The following is a 23,168-nucleotide window of genomic DNA, read 5'->3' on the forward strand; positions in this document are numbered from 1 at the left end:
TTTGTATCATCTTCCACACAGGAATATTTATCTCATTCTGATACACCATATTGAACACATTTTTCTCCATATTCTCCTTTTACACCCTCAAACTGTGCATAGCTTTTCTCTTCTCCTCCATGCTGCTGCTTATATTAAACCTCTTTCTTGCTGCTGTAGGAGTCTTTCAGCACGACTTGGCATTTTCAAAGCCTAGGAGATGTTTCCTGATGCCCTGGCCAAATTTTCTTTTTTAGTAAAAATAGCACATGGGTATCTACTGAAAAGAGACTACTAGCCTAGTGAGACTGACCAGATTAACAAAGAATAAATAAAAAAATATAAATAACTTTGTTGCTTTTAGTTTGTCTGTTATTCTGCTGTGTTGAATAGTGGTAAATGCTTTAGCAAGCTCAACATTAACATCATTAGCTGTCAGTCCTTCAGCAAGTGCCGCTGTTAGCTTATTCTGAAATCTGCACAAATGTTTTCTGCAAGACATACACTATGTCATGTGCCTGGATGATCATTTCATGTTTACTAGTAATATGATGTATTCACAATTTTTCCATTTTGTTTTTCTGACAACGTTAAATAATGCCTTATCATTACTTAAAGCTTTTGAAATAAGGCTAAGTTCTTCATTCTCTAAGACTTGAAAAATCAACTAATTTATGTGCCTTATTTAATCTAGACTTGTTTTTATCATCATCAGCTACTCCATTTTTCTCATTTTTCTACTTGGGGTTGGGCTCCTCATTTCCTCTTGCCATCTTCCTGTCTGTTCCAAATTGTTTTTACCAGATTGTCTTTTGCTTTCCTGAATGTGTGCCTAAACCACCATAATCAGTTCTATTTGGCATTCTCTGCAATGGGAGCTACTTGGGTTTCTGCTCTGATGTCCTTATTTCTTTATCTGTCCCATAGTGTGCATCCTACCACCCATCTCATGCACTTCATCTCCATCACCTCTAGATTCTTCAACTGCTCTGCCTTCACTGCCCAGGTTTATGGATCATGTAACAATGCTGGTCACACCATGGTTTTGTACACCTTATTTTTCAGCTTCTTTGGCTTTCTTATGTCACACATTATCACTGACAAACTGTGACAGTTAGCCACAACCCCTCTGGTTCTAGCGTTGAACTTCTCTTTCAAAATTTCCATATCCTTAATCTTTCCTTCTGGATTTGAAAATGTTAACCTGTTTCACTATTTTCCCTTCTATCTCAGTTCTCATCTTCTTCTGATTTCCCCATTTGCTGCTATTACAACCATCTTATCTGTACTCAGTTTCATCCCATGTGCCTACAGTTTTGCATTCCATTCCTCTATTCTTTTCCGAAGTTCTTGTTCAGAGTATTCCTGCAATGCCACATCATTTGTATACAGCAGGTTTGCTGATCTCTCTCCTCTCTGACCTGCTTCCTAATGTAGTCCATCACCAGTATGAACAGTAGTGGGCTCAGAGCTGAACCCTGATGCATGCCTTCTTCTACTGGGAACCACTTTGTGAGTCTAAACATTATTTGCACATGTGTCATTGGGTTGTTGTACATAGCCTGTACTGTACTAGGGACTACAAACCATTGAAGGACTGCACAAATCAGCTTTCTTGGGACCTTGTCATATCATTTCTTCAAGTCTAAAACATTCCCAGTTGGACTCGTTCCTGATCTCTAGCTTATTCTTAACTATCTGTCTCAGTGCAATCATTGGTCAGTTCTGCTACTTCCTGATCTGAATCTGAACTGCTCATCTCCCATCTTACTTTCTACTACTGTGTGTATTTATTAATCAATCACCATCTCCAGAAATTTCATGTAGTCTGACAGGAGTTTGATACCCCCATACTGTCCAAAGTTGTGACTGTACCCTTTGTTCATGTACATACACTAGCATTCTTGTTCTCCAGTCATCTGGTATGCACCTTTCTTTCCATAACTGCTATGAGTACTTTGATGAGCCATCTCTCCACTAACTCACCCAGCATCTTGATCATATCTGTTATGACCTTATCTGTGCCTGCTGCTATCCGTGACTTCATTTTCCTTAGTGCTGTTCTTACTTGTTCTATGGTGGATGCCTCTTCTTCTTTCATTATAGGCTGTGTTTGTGTCAGTAGAGCTTATGTGAGGTTTTCTTCATTCAGAAGCTATTAGACTGGTGAGCAGGTTGTGGCTAGCATCCCTTATGAATGGTGCTTGATGACTATCTTCTTCACCTGTCTTTGCCTTGCAGCCTGTTAGAGTTTCTTTGTGCCATCTACCGAGTCACTTTCCAGAAGCTGGTAGAGTGCTGATGCAACTGGTGTCTGAGCATGTCTGTTAGACAACCAGTATTCCTCCTTCGCCTTTTCTTCCTCCTTTCTTTTGTTGACTTCCAGGACTTCTGCATTCTACTACCAGCTTTCCTTAGCTACCTTATTTTCATACCTGGCTCAGCCACATATTGGTTCTATAGTCCTCACGCATGCTGCTTTGAGGTGCTGACATTTTTATTTCCTCTTCTTTGCAGCTGATTGTGGTAACTATATTTTTTTGCTGTTGGCTGATTGTTTCACTGAAGATTTCTACCTGAAAGCCACGTTGGCCAGTCTTGTATGTGATTTTGTGACTGTCTTTCTTGCTGATCCATGTGTTGGCCACCATCACTCCATTTGCCAGACAGAAATCTAGAATCGTGTTTCCTTCTTTATTCCTGTTGCTCCACTTATATGGATGCAGGCAGTCCTCATATTCTGTTTTGTCTGTCCAGATATGTGCATTTAGGTTCCCTAATATCACACCAAGTCATGTTGTCCTGCTTTATCTTGTAGGTCCTGCAACTGCTGTCTGAATGCACTCATTTGCTCACTAACACAACCCTGCTGTGGGGCATAGGCTGAGATTATGAATACTGAAATATCCTAACACTAGAGTCTGATTGCCATAACATTCTCACTAATTCTGATGACATCCCTCACTATTTTCAGAAACCTCTCCCTCAACAGAATTCCCACACCACTTCTGAGATTTATGGTGGGCGCACACTTGTGAATAGGGGAGCATAGATCCCTACCACTGTTAGTCCACCATGTACTCAAACCACTTATCAGTGGCAAATGTACATGGCCATTTTTGTGACATTAATCAATGAACCTAAATCACCTACAGTCTATTTTTACTCAATCAAGCAGCCTGCTCTGACACAGCAGGTAGTCTGTAATCCTGTTCTCTTATCTAGAAGATACTGCACATTGATGCTCAAAGTGGTGGGTCTGTACAACTCTTGACCTGACAGGCACCATCTAGCATCTGTGCTGCTACTCAGAGCTTCATTCTTAGGTGAAGTTGAGGTGGAAACACTCATCATATTTTTGGGACTGGGAGTAACACAACAGAGACACAGGGGGTAATATGCAAACTTCATACAGGCATTGGCTAGAAGACAGGCTTGAACCTTATACCTTGAGCATAGGAAGTGAAGACCTTAACCATTATGGCAACTGAGTCATCTGGACTTGTTTTATGATTACTGTAATTTTTGAAATTGAAGTATTGCCTCTTTTTTGTGTTGACTATTATATTAATTTAGTGGCTCCACCAGAGGATAGTTGGTTTAGTTTACCTACATATTTATATATTTTATTCATGTGTTCATGAGCAGGACAGTGGTGCAGTGGATAGCCACATAACACAAGCACTCAGGTCACTCCAAAGCAAGTACAAGTATGACTCCATCATTGTCCATGCTGGTGTGAATGACCTGAGATGTACCTCCCTGGGCTACATGAAAAGAGACATAGAGGAGCTCTCTGACCATGTAGCCCAGGCTGGTATGACCCTGACCTTGAGTAGCATCTTGCCCTCACCAAGAATGATGCCACAGTATAAAGACAAAATGATCAGTTTCAACAATTGGTTAAAGTATTGGTGTCATTCAAAGGGGATCCAGTGTCTGTCAGCCTGGGATGACATGCTCGACAAGCCACGTTGCTTCGCTAGAGACGGCTTGCACCTGTCACCCTTAGGCTTTCGTATACTGGCCAAGGCTCTTGCCACCCCCATAGTGCCTTTTTTAGGCAAGGCTCAAAGGACAAACCCACCTCCACAGACAACCCAAGGATAAAAAAACTAAAGGTAATGCTACTCAATGCCAGAAGTTTAAACCTCAAGATGCATGCACTCGAGGCTCTCCTCAGTATGGAGAAAATCGATGTCTGCGCAGTAACAGAAACCTGGTTCAAGGCTCCTGAGAGCACCCCAGCACTACCAGGTTATAACTCATACCATGCGTTTTGGCCCCAAAACTCGGACCGAAGCACAAAAGGAGAGGGAGTATCTATATTCATCAAAGATACCTACACCTCCAGGTTAGTGGCACTGCACGAAGCATCGGAAACCATCCATGTGCAACTAGCAGCGGGCAAAACTGCCTTTCAGTTTGTAGCCTGCTACAGAACACCCTCCCTATTACAGGAACCCCACTTGGCATTCCTGAGAACACTGGAGAATATGAAGGTCTCTCCAAACACTATGTTATTGGATGACTTCAACTACCCAAACATTGACTGGGAAAACTACTCAAGCCCAAACACCCTCGCCCAACGGTTCCTTGAATTTATAAACTCTAACGCAATGGAACAACTGGTCACCACTCCCACAAGAGGGAACAACATATTGGACCTGGTCATCACCAACATGGGGACTCTATGTTCCACACCAGAGGTAAACCCCTCATTGGTAAGATCAGACCATAAACAAATTTCCCTGGACATCCATATCCCGTCCCCACCCCAGCCAAGGAAATCACTGTAAAGAATTTCTCAAAAGCCAACTTTGTACTTCTCAAGACTGAGGTGGAATCCTTCAAAGCCCCTGGGCCAGAGGATAATACAGCCCAATCCGCAGAATCCTTTACAAATGCATTCTATGAGCACCTGCAGGAATGCATGGATCATGCTATCCCAAATAAAACCAAGACTCACTCCTCCAAAAACAGGAGACCGGTCTGGTGGACCCCGGCCATAAATAAACTATACAACAGATGGAAGAAGCTACATGACAGAGCAAAATCCCAAAAAGGGAAGGCATCTCTGATCAGTATTAGCAAGAAACTTCGATCCCTCATAAAATCATCAAAGGCCAGTTTTGAATGAAAAATTGCCCTAGACACTAAAGATAATCACAAGGCCTTCTTTAGTTATGTCAGGAACATGGGCGGAAACTCCCAGATATGCTCTGAATTGTTGCATAACGGTACAAAATATACCGAACCTACAGACATAGCCAACATCCTGGCAGACAGATTCAGTGCAAATCCCCCCCTTCCCCCCCAAAGGAGCAAATGCCTATCCCAACTGAATGTAACCTCCCTGACATCACAGATGCACAGGTGAAAGCTGCCCTCTCCAAAGCAAAAAACACAGCATCTATGGGACCGGATGGTGTCCCAGGCTGTGTCTTACACGAGCTCCAAGAAGAACTGAACCCTCACATTAAGTCACTGTTCAAACTTAGCCTTACTACAGGATATGTACCCAAAGAATGGCGTACAGCTACAGTGGTCCCACTCCACAAAGGTGGTGCCACAACGGACCCCGGAAACTATCCCCCATAAGCCTGACTAGTCTGGTCTGTAAAGCTATTATATTATTATTATTATATTATTATTGTATTATCATGGAACTCATAAACAAAGACATTGGGAGCCTCCAGACACTGGACCCTACCCAATTCGGCTTTGTTAAGGGCAGATCTTGCCTCTTAAACCTAGTTGATTTCTTTGAAACAGTTACCAAAGCTATAGATGAGGGCAAAGTAGTCCACACAGCCTACCTGGACCTCACAAAAGCCTTCCACACAATACCCCACTCGGGCATCATAAATAAGCTTACCAGCTTAAATATCAACCCCTATATCACAAGATGGGTTGCAAACTGGCTCAGAGATAGAACCCACATGGTCAGAATCACAGGTGCCATGTCCGAATCCAAACCATTTACAAGTGGCATCCCACAGGGCTCAGTTCTGGGACCTCTTTTGTTCGGTATATACTTCTCTGAGGTTCAGGCTAACACGGGGGGATTATGGCTGACAAAGTTTGCAGATGACTGCAAACTGGGGGCCATAATTGAATCTCCAGCTGACACAAGCATCCTCCAAAAGGGTCTCACAGAGATGGATGCTTGGTGCCAGAGCCACAGCCTCAAGCTAAATGCTAAAAAGTGCATAGTTATTCCCTTTGGGAAAAACAAGGTGCCCACAAATTACCACATAGGTGGTAATCCATTAAGTACGGAAGAAGTAATTAGAGATTTGAGGACCAATGTAGATAGTAATCTCTCCTTTGATAATCACGTTGCCAAAGTGGTTAGAAAGACCATCTATATAGCCCACCTTATCACAAAAGGGTTCGCATCTAGATCAAGAGAGGTCATTGTGCCCCTCTACTCGTCACTCATCAGGCCCATAATTGAATACAATGCCCCTTTTGGGATGTACCTTACCCGACACCAGCAGCAACTGGAGAGACCCCAAAAGTACCTCGCCAAGAGGATCATGGGCTACAAACAGATGTCTTATGCAGCTCGACTAAAGAAACTCCAGCTCTACTCAGTTGCTTACCGCCTACTCAGAGGTGATCTATGCCTGACGTACAAAGCCATGTCAAACCCAGAATTAATGGATATGCTCCACCTCAAAAACTCCAAGTCCCTTAGAGCTACAGACTCCAGGGACCTAAACCTCAGCACAAAAATAAATAGGACATGCTGGAGGGACAGATTCATTTCCCAGAGGCTCCCCTCAGTCTGGAATAGAATCCCAATTCATGTTAGACATAGCCCCTCGCTGACCCTCTTCAAGCGAAATCTGGATGCGTGGATGGGAAATCGCAAATTCACCCCTGGGATCTCTTCTGTGTCCCTGCTAGACAGAGGCACAGTAAACTAATCTTAAAAGGGTACCTTCTGTGACCTACTTTACAGAGGCACAGTAGGCTAATCTAATAGGGAGGCGGAAGCCAAATACACTCTGGCTAGGCTTATAAATGCCCTAGGGCAGATAGCCTAGTATCTACCTATGAACCTATGAACCTATAGCATTATTACTGCCCAGCAAGACTTTCTCTGGTTTAGTTATTGGCTCGAGTGTCCTCTGTGCAGAGACTACATCTCAGCAAGAGGTTCTCTGGTTCAATTCTTGGCAGGAGTGCCCTTTGTGTGTTTATATGGTGTATTTAAATTGCCCCTAGATGAGTGTGTGAGATGCAGAAGAAAGGACTGGCAATCTACTTCCACTCCCTGCTTGCCAGGTAAACTCCATGCACAGTGGCAGCTGTTCACAGGATTGATAGAGGTGTCAGAGGCAGCTCATACACTTGCTTCATGAAGTAATAGTTAATGGTATCATAGAACTCATTGACAGTATCCTGAGTAGATTTATTTGGGCCACTAAAAAGTATGATCCCCTTTTACTTTCATGAATAAATTATGTATTGTCATATGTGATGACATAATCTTTTCCATTCACTCCATGACTTGTCCTACACATATCCCACACAGTATTAAATTCCATCAAAATTCTGAACTCACAACCATTTTATGGAGATTGTGCAGTGCATCCCCCCATATGTGAAATGCCATTTCCTAATATTCTTGAGGCATCACATTTCAATTTTCAAATTGTATTCTGTACTTCACAGGTATCTGTTATTTTAAAATTTGCTATTGTGGTGGACTCTGTCAAATAATGAAAAGGCTTAAAAGGTTCTATCTTGTCTCAGTTGCCTCCTTTCCTCAAGTATAAACATATCAATTCCTTTAGTATCTCCTGATTTAACTCATGAAGTCAGCAACATTTTGATGCTTTACTCTGAAATGTCTCAACATTTTCAATAGCTTTATCAAGATGAGGCTGTCAGAATTGAATGTGGGGCTCCAGAAGTGAAAACTGCTACAGCTCCTGTACAGGGATAATAGCTTTCTGTTTCTACTCCCTCATTTTCTTTCTTTAAGGTCTTCTGATACTATGAATCAAATTGCTTTCACTTTTGATACATTATTTCTTACAATTTGTTATTGATTCCATTTTCCCAAGATAAATTACTCTGGATTTCAGTGCATTTTATCTAATCTCACATATTTTTGACAAGTTATGCAAATTTTTTTGTGAAGACCCTTTTAATCGTATGTATCATTTCATTTTGCATCAGTATTGTCACATATTATGCAGTGTCTTATAAGGCATGTTAATTAAAGTGTACATTCAATGAATATATTATCTTCCAACACTGCACATTTTCTGTCTCTTTAGGCAGACCTAAGGAATGGTATTGAATTGTTGGTAGCATCGAATGACAAAATTCAAGATGCCATGTCAAGACTGAAGGAAACTCACAAGCAAATTGAGGTACTGTTATAAAATGATGCATTAGTTGATGTCAACAGTGACTTATTCACATGCATGAAAAATATGAAAATAATAAGTTAGAAACTTGGAAGGATCTGCAGCTGATAAACAGCTGTGTGAGGTGTTTCCGGAAGAAAATCACTTGGGTTAATATAAAATATTTTTACTTGCAGTACAGAAATATGCATCATAATAAACAAGTTTGTTTTGTGAATTGTTTACACCTTCAAATATTTATTTTGTTGATTCTGAATGTTTTGCACATTTGCAAAACAAACATCATAAGAACTACAAGATTAAAAATTTTATTTTGCTTGTGAAATAAATAGGACATGTTGGAGAAACAGATATGTTTCTCAGAGAATTCCCATTCTCTGGAACAGGCTCCCCATCTATGTGAAGCAGAGTTCCTCCATATTTAAGTGCAACTTGAACCACTGGGTGAGTAATTGGAAATTCAACCCTGGTCTGGCACCTATGTCTCTGATAGACAGAGGCAGTCAGTAAATCACCCCTATATAAATCAAATTTGTGAGTCACATTTGAGCTGCACAGCTAGGCTTATAAGGACTCTAGAGGCCATTAGCCTAGTATACATCTATGAACCTATAAAATGTTACTCTTCAGATTCATATTTAATTATGCTATTTTTTTCCGTTGAATTATTAGACAACTCAAACTTTCAGTCAGTCATCTTACAGAAATATTACTCAAGAGTTCTCTTACCTAAAAGAGATGAATGTCCTAGCACAATAGAATACCAGAATATCTTAAAACATTTATTATCATATTGTTATAGTTTGTCTGGCAGTTAGTGTCAAGGATTAAGGCTATGAGCTAATAATAAGCTTCTAACTCTAAATGATTGCTTGATTCTGTCAGCTTCCTTCATTCTGCTGTGTGACTGAGCAAGTCACTTAACCAGACTTACTCTCAGTCTGAGTCTGAAAACGGTAGTCACAGATAGTGTTCTGTTTCAGTTCAGAAAATATAATAAATAAATGCAATATTTTATAAAATTTTTCATTATAATCGAAATGAGGTGAGCTGGCCTTTACTATATTTAAGCTGAGTCTTCCACAAAAATATAAGTGAATTTAGCAGTGACTTTTTTAGCATAGACTACTCATGCTGTCCCGCTTTGTGTAAGGGAAAGAGCAGTTGTGTATGTTTCACTTGTATAACAGCAGAAGTTTGAATTGTTCACTGCTGCAATAGCCCTTAGACAATATGGGCTATATCCTGCCCAGGAAACAATGACCGACCAGCTTGAAAAAACTTTGCTCCCCCACACTGTTTCACTCTGACTGCTGATTGACTGATTCCATGTTGGGAAATCAACAGTCAGAATGAAGCTTTCTTCAGGACTTTGCTGTCTATGTAATGAGAGAAGAGCCTAACATCCTGAAATAATTAAGTAAAATTAACAATAGAACATATAAAGTAGAAACTAAGCACATCCCAACTTTATATCCCAACTGTTATGGGTAATTGCAACTTGCACAACTGTATTATTATCATCATTCCCACTGTTGCAGTAGCCCTTAGGCTATATAGGTCGAATACCAAAGGCTATCCATCCTGGGCAGAGAACAGATATGGATCCAGGAGCCCCTAGAGAATGGTCCAAGCAAAGTTTGACCTGGACCTAGCAAATTAATCCAGCTTGCAATGCTTTGTAAAAATACATACAGAAGACCATGTAGCTACCTCTAGAGTACATCTAGAGTCTATCCCATTCCAGTATGACATTGAAGAAGACAAGGCTCTAGAGGAATGTGCCCTGATACTGCATGGAATGAATTTGCTATGGTGGGAATGACAAAAAACAATAGCTGATGATAGCCACCTGGAAACTATCAGTTTAGATACATAGTGTTGTTTTTTCTTTTTTTTTTTTTTTTGCTCCTTGATAAGAAATAAATAAGTGATCAGCTTTTCTAAAGGGCTTAGCTCTGTCAAGATAGTATCTGAGCTGTCTATACAAGTCCAGAGTACACAGAATCTGTTTTTTATGTTTTTTAGGTTCTGGGTCAAAAACTGGGAGATTGATGGCTTGATTCAAAGTAAACTCTGAAGCCACTATGGGGATGAATGAAGGGTTTATTCTTAAAAATATCTTATTCCTATGGAAAATCAGCTAGGATTCACCCATCGTGAGAGCTTGTAACTTAGGTACTCCTATTGCAGATGCCACACAATGATGAGTACATTCTTGCAGGGCAGGAACCTTAAATCAGATTGATGAGCAGGTTTAAAAGGTCGATCTCTCCAGCACATAGATGAGCTAACAAGGAGGAGTAACCTGTCATACCTCTAAACTTCTTAATGAAAGAACTCTGGACAAAGCTTACAATAATGGGTGAGGAGGGGACAAAGACCCAAAAATAGGGACAGATTTTAAATATTGCTCTTATAAACTTAGAAAGTTGATAACATAATGAGTTTTGTGTTAACATGCATTTTCCGAAGGATTTGACACCTAAAACGTAAATGTACTTGTACATCTTTATTTAGTGACTTCAATCCTCAGTGATTTGCCAGAAAACCATAAATTTTATGAGAAAATGACCAAAGATACAAGGCAAACGTCTAGACATTCTGTGAAAATCTGGACAGCTGAGAGGTATGTTCTCAGGGTTAAAACCCCTTTTAGGAACTGTTTGACAACAAACAAACAAGAAAGAGGGGGATCCATAGGCAAACATGCTGAAATGGATGCAAGATGAACCTTATATAGGAATAAACAAGGCCAAAGGAAAGTAACTCACACAAATATTTGAGCACCAGTGGTACACAATCCTTGACGGGCCCCTGGTTATTGGCTAGGCACTAGCTAGAAAGCTGATTCCACTTACCAATATAGGATTTTCCAGTAGCAAGCTTTCTTCCTCCTTTAGTACCTGCTGCATGCTATCATGAAATAGGTGTCAAAAAGGTACTAAAACTGAATCATCCAGGAAGTTAGTTGAAGTTGATTGATAACTAGGGTGTATCAAACTCCCTTTGTCTTGTGTGAATAGATCCACTCTTTGAGGAAGCTTGTAGTAATTACTGTCGGCCAATTCCATTAAAAGGAAGAACCAGAACCACTGTTCCATGGACCAAAAAGGGGTCACCGCAATTATTTTTAGAATCTTCTTAATTACTATGGAAATCAGTGAAAAGGCTAGAAAATCATAAAGGAAAATTCCCTTCCAAAGGAATGAAAATAGATCTGTTGTCCAGACTTGCTTGCAGGGAGCCATGGAACAAAACTTGTCTGTCTGTTTTGAAAGCAGGCAGATAGATCTAGTTGAGATATTTCCCCACAACTGGATCAATTCCTAGAGGACTCCCTCATTCAGTTTCCATTTGTGACAGTCTGCCCTCATCCTGTTCAGTTTGTCTGCCCTAGATTTTGCTCTGACAGAATGTAAGATGCTTGGAGGTTTAAGGAGTTTTGAAGAGCTAACTCTCAAGCTATTATTGTCACCCTACCTAGGGTGCACAACCTTGTACCGCCCTGCTTGTTTATATACCAAATGACTGTGGAATGGTCTGTAATCACTTGGAGAGGTCCTGGGGATCAATGTTGATATAAAGACTTCAAGGCATGGATCACAGCAAGCATCTCTTTTTTTTACATTTTTTTAAGTTGATAATCTGTTTGAAGGATTGCATAGTGCTTGCACTTTTACCACTCTGGAAACTGCTCTCCAAGTAAAATCTGATGTGTCTGTAGTGACAGGCTGGCCTTAGATATGAGGATAGAAAGAGAATTACCTAGGTTTAGTTGTAGCTGTTGCCTTATCAAAGCAGTTCTCTTTTCATAAAGGCAAAAACTGGAATTAAATTTTTTAGAGAATGCAAATGCTGAGTCAATGTGATATCTGGCTAAAGGTGTCATGAGAATCATAGAAGCCATGAGCTCTAGGATCCTGAGAAATTCTCTTAAAGAAGTCTGAGACTGACTGAATAAGCTCAGTAAATAAAATCTGGACAAAGATCCATCTTATTGTCTGTTAAAAAGTTCTTTTGGAGAGAAGAATCTACAAGGCATCCCTGAAACACAATCATGTGAAATGCTATTAAGTAGGATCTTGCACTATTTATCTGGAAGCCCAGACTGGTCAAAGGAAACATAAACCCTGTTAATGCCTTATGACATTTAGGTAAGCCTCTGAAAGGTAAACAAGGCATCTAAATAAGGAAAGATGTGAATGTCATTCAGTCTGCAAAAAGCTATGGCTGGGTCTAGACATTTTGTGAATACCCTAGGAGATGTAGATAAACCAAAGGCTAATGCATATCTGACCCAAAAACAGAGAACCTTAGAAATTTCCAGAAGCCTATGGCATAAGCATAGGAATATTGTAGTAAGAATCTTTTAGGTGTGCAGTTACCAAATAACTCTGGTGAGGAATGAGATGTAACAGGTTCTGTAAGGCCAGCATTTTGAACTTTGGAACATGTAAACGCTTAGATATGAAAGATCTAGAAATAGTTTCCAAAAGGCCTCTTTCTTTGGTACCAGAAACATGCTGGAAAGAAGCCTTTGCCTCTTTCAGTTAAAGGTACGGGTTCTATGGGTCCCTGAGTGTGTAAAGACTATAGAACCGGAGGAAAAATTCTGCTTGGTTTCCAGGGTGGGAAGTTATTTCCCTGAAAAGATATTTCAGTATCCAGTATCATCTGTGGCCCTCCTGTATTACTTTTAACACCCAGAAGTCTAAGGCAATCTTTTGCCAAATGGAAATGTTGAGGGTCAGTTTATGGGAGAGATTAGAAAAGATTTTGGTTCGGAGAGAGGGACGAGGGTATGAAATACTGACATAGTCATTCTGCTCTGTTGGTCTGTTCCTTTTTCTGAAGGACCTTTGATTTTTATTGTTTCTACCCTCAAAACATCTCTCTCTCTCTCTTTCTGTCTCTCTCTTTTTTTTGCATTTTGTTTTTGGACGAGAACTGGTTTTGTTTATTTGAATTCTTAGTGTAAGATGGAGGTCTATAAGTTTTGCAGTGTGGTACATGGAACATCTTGGATACGCCATGAATTAATTTCCCTCTTTCATCATATTGTTTGAGAATCTGTGTAATATAAGAGCCAAACAATATGTCCTTATTTAAAGCTGACTCCAAGATTTCATACTTTAACTTATCAACAAACTTTTGGTTATATACTCAAGCAAACCTCAACACTGTAACAGTAGCAGGGATTCTAGACATGGTATTTGCACAATCATACCCACTTTCCAAAGCATGTTTAAATACTTGAGAAAGGTTACAAACAGTTTGGTTCAGGAAAGAGCTTTCTTCTGTAGGAAGAGTAGGAGCTAATTCACTCAGACTGTCCATATGACATAGTATACATTTCCATATGTATGCCTGGTAATTCAGAACTCTGAAGGCTAAAGTAGAAAAAAAATTCTTATCTATATGGTGTAACATTTTACCATCCTAATCACCAGGAGAAGGATTGATATTGAACACCAGTTTGTTGCCAGTATGAGACACAGTGGAAATGGCAGCAGGGTCTGATGTAAGGTGAGAGAAAAGAAATGTATCGGCCTGAGGTACCTTATAAAACTTATCTGCTTCTTTAGGGACTGATGGCTGGGTATCAGAATGATTACAGGCAGCATTCAACACATTCTCCTGAACTGGCAATATAGGAGGGATGGGAGTGCAATGGTGTATACACATTTATACATATCATATCATCTCCTCAGTTCAGGGAGAACATATTTGTTTTCATAAAAATACCTCAGTCATCTTGGCAATGGTCTGATTAAATGAAAATGCGATCAAAGGTGGATAAGAATTAAAGAATTCTTCACAGAGAGTTGGGCTTGGAAATCTCCAGGAAAAGGAACCCCATCTCTGCCAAAATCAGAATCATCAGTCCCTGTTTCCTCAGCAATAATTTGACAGGGAATGCCCATCTATAAAGGCTTCTTCATGCCAGGATTTTCTGCCTGTAATGCCTGTCTAGCCAAGGTAAGGAACTCCTCTTTTTTTAATAGTAATAACTTCATCAGAAGAACAGTGTTTAACTTTTGCTTTTACTTAATAGGATTTCTAGCAGAAGATGGATGTCTTGAAGGAGAATCTTTTGCCTGATCTAATGCTCTCTTGCCTCATAGACACGGAGAATATGGTTCTCCCATGGTTATATTGAATACTGTAAAAGCTGAACAGGATGTGAATGTCACGAAAAGTATATGACAGAAACAGCCAGAAAGAAAAGTGAATGGTCTGTGTAACAACCAATGGCCACTGCAGGTTTACCCAATATCAGCACAGGCATAGACTGTCCATGACAATGGCAAGGACTCCTTGGTAAGTGATTTTTTTTTTTTATTTCTAGGTACTGTGGGAGAAGAGACAGATGGAACAGAATAAGTATCCATGCTGTAACTGGAGAAGAAGCACTAAAAGCGGTATGCCTTGCTGAAATGTGTCCATCGAAAGGTAAGTTGTCACTGAGTGTTCACAAACAGAACATATACGCTCATATCACTTTTTTTAGTCCCTTAGGTTCTAAAAAATAAAAGTAGAACATAATTTCCCAGTCAGTACTGTTCAAGCACTTGAATATACATTGACAGACTCAAAAATGGCAGGTAGGTTGTCAAGTAGTTAGCATAAGCATTTGACTGACAGACAATTTCCTGTCCATTCCCAATAAACTTTTCTGTTTCACAAAATTCAAAGTTTACACAAGCAGTACACAACTTTCACAGAATTAGCATCAAATATTAATGTAAACACTCCAAGTCTCAATTAGAAGTTCTTGAAAGGAAACTTACGATATTGTGAAAAAAATACAGCTTTTAACCATATCCAACTTCTTCCCCAGTGTTTAATCCTTTATTCCTACCAACCTGTCTTAACCTTATATCTTGACAAAAGTCATACTTTACAAATAGTACTAGCTATGTTCAAAGCCTAGGTTTTGTTGTCAAGATGTAACAAATTTCTATTTTCTTATGTATACTAAATTTTGTTTACTTTATTGATTATTGTAATATGTGCATTAAAATTCACTGTTACTCATGGAACTTTTCTCGTGGGCCTCTGCTGAAAAAGGACCTGTGTCTAGTCGGACTTTCCCAGTAAACAAATGTTAAATAAATAAAAACAAATACAATAAAATGAATAAATAAATAAATAGAGAAATTGCTATTTTTCTTAAAATGGCAATAATTTCTGAGTGGAGGTATTCCTTATCTGGGACTTATCTGCCAGAAACTAAGCTCTAGGACAAGTACTATTCCTGAGAAGTCCGAGAGATGCTTCTTCTTGAGACAGCAAGAAAGTACTGAAGAAGGCTTCATGCTGACTGCTGATTTCCTTCCATTGGATTAGCCAGTCAGCACTCAGAGTGAAGAAGTGAGAGGAACCACAGCTTTTTGACACCAGCCAGTTACTGTTTCCTGGGTAGGAAACAACCCATTTAGCCTAAAGGTTACTGCAGCAGTTGGAATGATGGGCATCTTTTTTTACTTCTCAAATCTGTGACAGATAAAAAGGTAGAATGTGTTGCTGACGGCATAAAAGACTACCCATAAAAACTGAAAAGCATTACTTGACCAACATGGTGGTATTAAGTGTAGCCCTAGTATTCATCTGCACCTTGTTCTTGTTCACCTCTTTCTCTCATTATCCTGTGTGTGTACGATAAACTGTTCAGTGTAGATTCACAATGGTGCTTCAGAGACATAGCTCTCAACTACCCAGAATTTTCTAGCATGTCCAGGTTTTTGCCTCATATATTTGGTCTGCTCTTCATTAAATTTTTTTTGTTTTCTACCAAATTATTGAATGTTGAAGTCATTAAATAATGACAGACATTTCAGTTTCAGACTTCATATCTCTCAGAAAAAAGTATGCTAATGCAAAATCTGTTATTCTAACTTTTTAAGTCAATAATGGCAATATTTATAACTTAATGTCTTCCTACCCTACCTCTGACTCTACTTTTCATTGTAACTCTTTCAGCATACCAACTCTGACATCCATTCTGTATATAGTGCATCTATATATTGTGCTTTGTCAGTCACTCTGCATATGTCATGTAACCATAGTCTTTATACACTTAAGCCAGCCCTGATATTTATATTGTATATAATATAATATAATATAATTTATTTATTTAATTGTTCATAGGTTCATAGGTTCATAGGTAGGTACTAGGCTATCGGCCCTGGGGCCTATACAAGCCTAGCCAAAAAGTACCCTGGCTTTTGCCACACAAGAAAATTATTTTCCTGTGCCACTGTTGAGCAGAGCCACAGAGGTGATCCCCAGGGTAAATTTCCTATTTCCCATCCAATCATGAAGATTTTTCTTGAAGAGTGCTAATGAGGAGCTTTGTTTGATATAGATAGGTAGTTTATTCCAGAGTATGGGAAGTCTGTGGGACAGGAATCTATCCCTCCATCATGTTTTGTTTATTGTGGTGACAAGGTTTAGGTCCCTAGAGTGTGTAGGTCGGAGGGATTGGGATTTCTTTAAGTGGAGCATGTCCAACAGCTCTAGGTTTGACATAGCTTTGTATGTTAGGCAGAGATCACCTCTGAGTAGGCGATATGCAACAGAGTAAAGCTGGAGTTTTTTGAGACGGTCTGCGTAGGGCATCTGTTTGAGGTCAGTAATCCTCTTTGTGAGGTATTTCTGCGGCCTTTCCAGTTGTTGTAGATGTCTTGTGAGGTACATACCAAATGGGATGTTGTACTCTATAATGGGTCTAATGAGTGATGAGTAGAGGGGAACAATGACCTCTTTTTTTCTGGATGAGAAACCTTTTGTGATGAGGTGTGCCACATAGAAGGATCTCCTGACTACTGTGGCGATGTGATTATCAAAGGAGAGACTACTGTCCACCTGTATCCCAAGGTCTCTTATCACACTTTCAGTGTTAAGTATACTACCGCCTATGTTGTAGTTCATGGGTACAGAGTTTTTACCAAAGGGGATGACAGTGCACTTTTTGGCATTGAGCTTGAGGCCATGGCTTTGACACAAGGCATCTGTCTCAGTGAGGCCCTTTTGTAGGATGTCCACATCGTTAGGAGTTTCGATTATGGCTCCTAGTTTGCAGTCATCTGTGAACTTCATTAGCCAAAGACCTTCTGTGTTAGCCTGTACTTCAGAGAAGTAGATACCAAACAGGAGAGGACCCAGGACTGAACCCTGTGGTACTCCACTTGTCACAGGTCTGAAGTCAGATTTGGAGTCTGCTACTTTCACAGTGTGGGTTCTGTCAGTGAGCCAGTTGGCAACCCATCTTGTGACATAGGGATTTATACCTAGTTTAGTGAGTTTATCTATAATTCCAGAGTGGGGGATGGTGTTGAAAGCCTTGGCAAGATCTAGATAGGCTGTGTGAACCACCTTACCCTTGTCTACGGCTTTGGTGACTGCTTCAAAGAAGTCTATCAGGTTTAGAAGACATGATCTGCCTTTTACAAACCCAAACTGGGTGGAATCCAGAGTTTGGAGATTACCAATGTCTTTGTTTATAAGTTCCATGATGATACGTTCCATGGCCTTGCAGACCACGCTCGTCAGGCTAATGGGGCGGTAGTTCCCGGGGTCCGTGGTGGCTCCCCCCTTGTGGAGTGGGATAACTGTTGCTGTGCGCCATTCAGCAGGCACAAAGCCTGAGGTGAGGCTATGACTGAACATGCTACTTAAGTGGGGTGCCAGTTAGTTCTGTAGTTTGTGTAGAACGCAGCCTGGGATGTTGTCTGGTCCCACGGATGCTGTGTACTTGGCTTTGGAGAGTGTGGTTTTTACCTGTGCAACCGTGATTACAGGAACTTTACATTCTTCTGGTATAGAGATGGGCTCTTTAGGGGGTGAGAGGGGGGTAAAGTTAGCACTGAACCTATCTGCCAGGATGTTGGCAATATCAGTTGGGTCTGTATATTTAGTGCCATTGTGCTGTAACTCAGAGCAGACCTGAGTGTTGCCATTGAGATTCTTGACATAGCTATAGAATGCTTTGTGGTTGTCTTTAGATTCAGTGGTGATTTTGTTTTCGTAACTAGCTTTGGAGGATTTTATCAGGGATCGCAGCTTCTTACTGAGGCTGACCAGGGAGCTCCTCCACTCGTGGGATTTTACTCTCTTTTGCAAGAGTTTCTTCCTTCTGTTGTACAGTTTGTTTATGGTAGGGGGCCACCAGATTGGCTTCCTTTTTTTGGAGGATAGCATCTTGGTTCTGTTTGGGATAGCATGATCCATGCACTCATTTAAGTACTTATAAAGTGCAATTGTGTAGGATTCAGTAGTCATAACTGTATTGTCCATTTGCATGGGTGTCATGAAGTTCACCACTTCTGTCTTAAGAAGCATGAAGTTGGCTTTGGAGAAATTTTTTACCATGGTTTCCTTAATGGGGGGTGGAGGCAGGACGTGGATATCTAGGGTAATTAGCTTATGGTCAGATCGGACCAATGAGGCGTTGACTTCAGGTGTGGAACACTTGTCACTCATATTGGTAATGACTAGATCTAGGATATTGTTGCCCCTGGTGGGGGTGTGGATAAGTTGATCCAGTTCCAGAAAGCGTTGAGTGAAGGAGTTGGTACATGAGTAGTTTTCCCAGTTAATGGTGGGGTAGTTGAAATCGCCCATTATTAGAGTGTTTGGTTGAACCCTAATAACTTCCAATACATCAAGAAAAGAGGAGTGGGAATCCTGGGGCATGGTGGGTGATCTGTAGCAAGCTACAATTTGGATTGCAGTTTTGCCTAGAGTTAGTTGCACTTGGATAACCTCGGCTGCATTATGCTGAGCAACTAGCATGGAGGTGTGGATATTATTTGTATATAATATGCATATAGTGTATATAATATGTGTATAATATTATTTGTATATAATATGCATATATTACATTTTGTGATTTATTCTGTATATAATGTCATTTTTGTAATCTGTTTACTCCCATGCTGACTGAAATAGGTCAAATTGTATCAATGCTATAACATGGCTAAAAACTTCAAAATAAATAAATAATATAAATAAATAACTGTTTCAAATCTGTCCTTGATTTTAGACCTTTGACTCCCCCATTATTCTGTCCACAATTCTTGTTGTAAAAGCTTGAGAAGTATGGTCAGAGAAGAGCTGTTACTACTGGCAAAGGCAGTTTGTAGAATATATGTTGGTTCTGTGGTCATCATGAATATCAGCTATGTAGGTAGGCAGCCACTCACTTGGCCACCATCTATATCTCACCTGCAGGGAGAATGGTGATACAAAAGGTGACAAATGTCAAGAGATGAAGATGTAAGGATCCCTTTCACTGACATCAAGCTTGTATTTCATTAAAAAATAAGGGTTCACTTACAGAGAACTCTGCAACACTTTTCCAGTGTTTCAACTGCTTCCAGAGCCATCCAAGAGAATATTTTCCTGATTAACTGCACTTGCATTTGCTTTATACAGTGATCACTGATGGTTTTGAGCAGTTTTAAAGCATTTATTTAATTTTGTGGCAACAATAGTAATTTCTCTGTTTGTTGCCTTTACTAGTTTGTGTGCCTCCAAATCTCTTTGTAGAAGTATGAATTAGCCAGGGACTTAATTGTTTAGTACTTGTTTGTTGTTTAATCTACATGGGAAAGCTAATTTTGCTGTACCTTTATATTAAGAAATTCCTGTCAGACATCCTGTGGCAGAAGGTGTTGACTTGGTGTCTCTGAGTTGGGAAGCACTGCACGAAGCTCAATGTGTGGTCATTTATTGGCTAGAGGGCATAAGAGTCAGTTTTCAAGCATTTTTCTCTGCATGGAGCTGTTCACTGGGCTATGGCAGTTAGCAGTGTCCTATATACTAGCAAACGCCTGGACGGTAAAACTTTCCTATAAAGTTAGGATTAGATCCAAAACCTGTTAAACAGTGTGGCACTGTGCATAAATAAAAAATATATAAACTTCCATAAATACGGCACGGAGGACACAGAAAATGCCCAAGAAGCTGTAAATTTATTTTGAGCACTTTCATTCCGTCGTAGTTTAGAACTTCATCAGAAAATGTACAGAAGGCAATAAAAAGCTTAAAGCAACTAGCATGCACATTGAATAGCACTACTATATCCTAGCATTATACAACATCATGCCTTTGACTACAGAAACTACCTTAGGAGACCCCTGTTAAAACCCAATCCTTAATCTAAACAGCCAGCCCTATTACAGGACCAGACAACATGGATATGCTGTTTCCAAATGTCTCTGTGGACACTTGGTAGATCGGGGCATCATAAGGCAATGTAGCAATTGTCTCATGTTCTCAGATCATTAAAGAATATAACACAGCATGCAAGAGATGTAAATACACAACTTCCTTGGATGCAAAAATGTCACATAAAAATGAGGTTGTCAGGAATACCCACATTACCTCCCTCACACTTACGGTTCACCATTAGCCTAGATTGTCTAATGCTGAGGCACTTAAAAGAAACCTTCCCAAATCTGAAAGACCTTCAAAGCCTTTTCATGGCAACACTACTCCTCAGCAATCACTAAAGTACACACCAAAAGCAACACCAAACATCTCACATAAGCCTACACCTAATGGTCCCTCAAGTGCAAAGCCCATAGGACAAGCATATACTTTACCTAATATTGTTGTCACTGGAGACTGTATTGTACAGCATACTCACCTGGTTGGACAAGGAAAAGATAGTTGCATATCTGGAGCCAGGATCCCCAATATCACACATGTACTCAAGTTACTGCATCCCAGGTACCAATATGATTCTGTTGTAGTCCATGTAGGTGTAAATAACCTGAGACATACCTCACTGGACTATATGAAAAGAGACATAATGGATCTTTTGGAATATGTGTCACATATATGTATGAGCCTTGCATTGAGCAGCATTTTACCTTCATTAAGGATGATGCCACAGTATGAACATAAACATTATTGATCTTAGTAATTGTTCTAGTTTCTGGTGTCATTCCATGGGGATCTAATATCTGTCTGTATGGGCAATCATGGTCAAAAGACCACATTGCTTTGCAAAGATGGGTTGCACCTGTCCCCCCTAGGCTTTTGGATATTGACTAAAACTTTATCCACCCATTTAGAGACTTTTTTAGGCACTGCCAAAAAGACAACATTACCAACATAGCAAAAAAGTCTACAATTAACCTTAAGGCATTACTCTGCGGAATTCTCAGAGTCTAAACAAAAAACTCCACACCCTTCAATGCCTCCTCACTCTGAAGAGTGTAGACATCTGTGCCATGACTGAGACTTGGTTTAAAGCTGTAGAAAGTACTTCAGAAGTGCAATGCTACTGCACCTTCCAAACATTTAGACCAACAGCAGCACAGACTGGTGCCAAAGGAGGAGGAGTTTTGATCTATGTTAGAAACAAACATACTTACAGGTTAGTTAAACAGAATACTGTCATGGAGCTCATCCATGTGCAAGTCACCACAGGTAAGGTCCCTCACTATATCATGACTAGCTACAGGTCACCATCTATACCCCTAGAGTCTCATGGCTCATACCTAAACCTACTAGAGGTGCTCACCATCCAACCAAACTTTCTATTCATGGGTTACTTTGACTACCCCTCTATAGACTGGATGTTTCGCTGCCTCAAGCTCACAGGCACAACACTTCTTGTCTTTCACTAACACAAACACTCTGGAACAGGTAGTGCATGCTCCAACCAGAGGATCAAACATACTGTATCTGGTACTCACCAAGAAGGGGATCATTTCAGTCCCCACACATGTCACTTCCTCATTCGTGAGGTTGGATCACAAAGCTGTTTCATTTGAGGTAAAACTCAGCCAAGAAAATCCAGCTAAAACAGTAACATTTAGGAACTATTCAAAGACAAACGTCACCCTATGAAGTGACAGTTTGTCAAAATTCAAGACTCCCCCCAACCCCAAGACCACAGCTACATATGCAGATTTATTCACAGAGTCACTATACAAACATGTGAATGGCTGCATAGAGGTTGCCATACCTACCAGAAATAAATCCAAAACAAACCCCACTGATGGAATTCTTACCTAAAGGTATATAATAAAAGAAGAAAACTCACAGCCAAAATCAGGAAAAGCAACTCCCTTAAAGACCAACACTCTCTTATATAACTAAACAAGCAACTAGTAGGTCTAATTAAGTCAAACAAGGCCAGCTATGAAGTCAGGATAGCCTCACAGGCTAAAACAATCAGAAGGCCTTCTTCAGCTATATCCAAAAACACACAACAGGGTGCTGAACTGATGGTGAATGCTAACACCTACACCGATCAGGTTAGCAAACCTACTAGCTGATAAATTTAGCTACTCCCCCAGCTGCACCAGATGAAATCCCTTACAACATACTTCCCCCAGCTATCAGCAGGGTCTAGGTGCGGTTAGCACTCATTAAAGTCAAGGATACATCCTCCATGGGTCCCAACAGCATCCCCTGTTACCTCCTGGACTGTCTAAAACATGACCTATCAGAATAACTCGAGGCACTCTTCTCCTGCAGCCTTAAAACAGGCTACATTCCAAGTGATTGGAGGACTGCAACAGCTGACCCTGGGAACTACAGACCTATCAGTGTAACAATCCTAATATACAGAGCCATGGAATGAATTATCATGGAAGTGATAAACAAGGACATTGGCAACCTACAAACAATGGACCCATCACAATTTGGCTTTGTTAGGAGAAAGTCATGCCTACTTAACCTGTAAGAATTCTTTAAGAGGCTCAGCAAGGCAATAGACAAGAGTAAAACAGTGCATACTGCATATCTTGACCTGGATAAGGCATTTGATACAAT

At 40.2% G+C, this 23,168-nt stretch overlaps 1 protein-coding gene across 4 annotated transcripts in view; it reads left to right on the forward strand.

Moving 5' to 3' along the window:
* Positions 1–23,168, forward strand: part of LOC122816834 (tripartite motif-containing protein 54-like) — a 361,207-nt gene that overhangs the window by 55,977 nt on the left and 282,062 nt on the right. For all 4 annotated transcript variants that reach the window (XM_044089887.1, XM_044089886.1, XM_044089885.1 and 1 more), the window contains exon 4: positions 8,277–8,372. In XM_044089887.1, the coding sequence (XP_043945822.1) occupies positions 8,277–8,372 (96 nt within the window). The remainder of the gene's footprint in view (positions 1–8,276; positions 8,373–23,168) is intronic.

Source organism: Protopterus annectens, chromosome 12.part0 (assembly GCF_019279795.1).
Source record: "Protopterus annectens isolate FY-2018-M chromosome 12.part0, PAN1.0, whole genome shotgun sequence".
Lineage (NCBI taxonomy): Eukaryota > Metazoa > Chordata > Ceratodontiformes > Protopteridae > Protopterus > Protopterus annectens.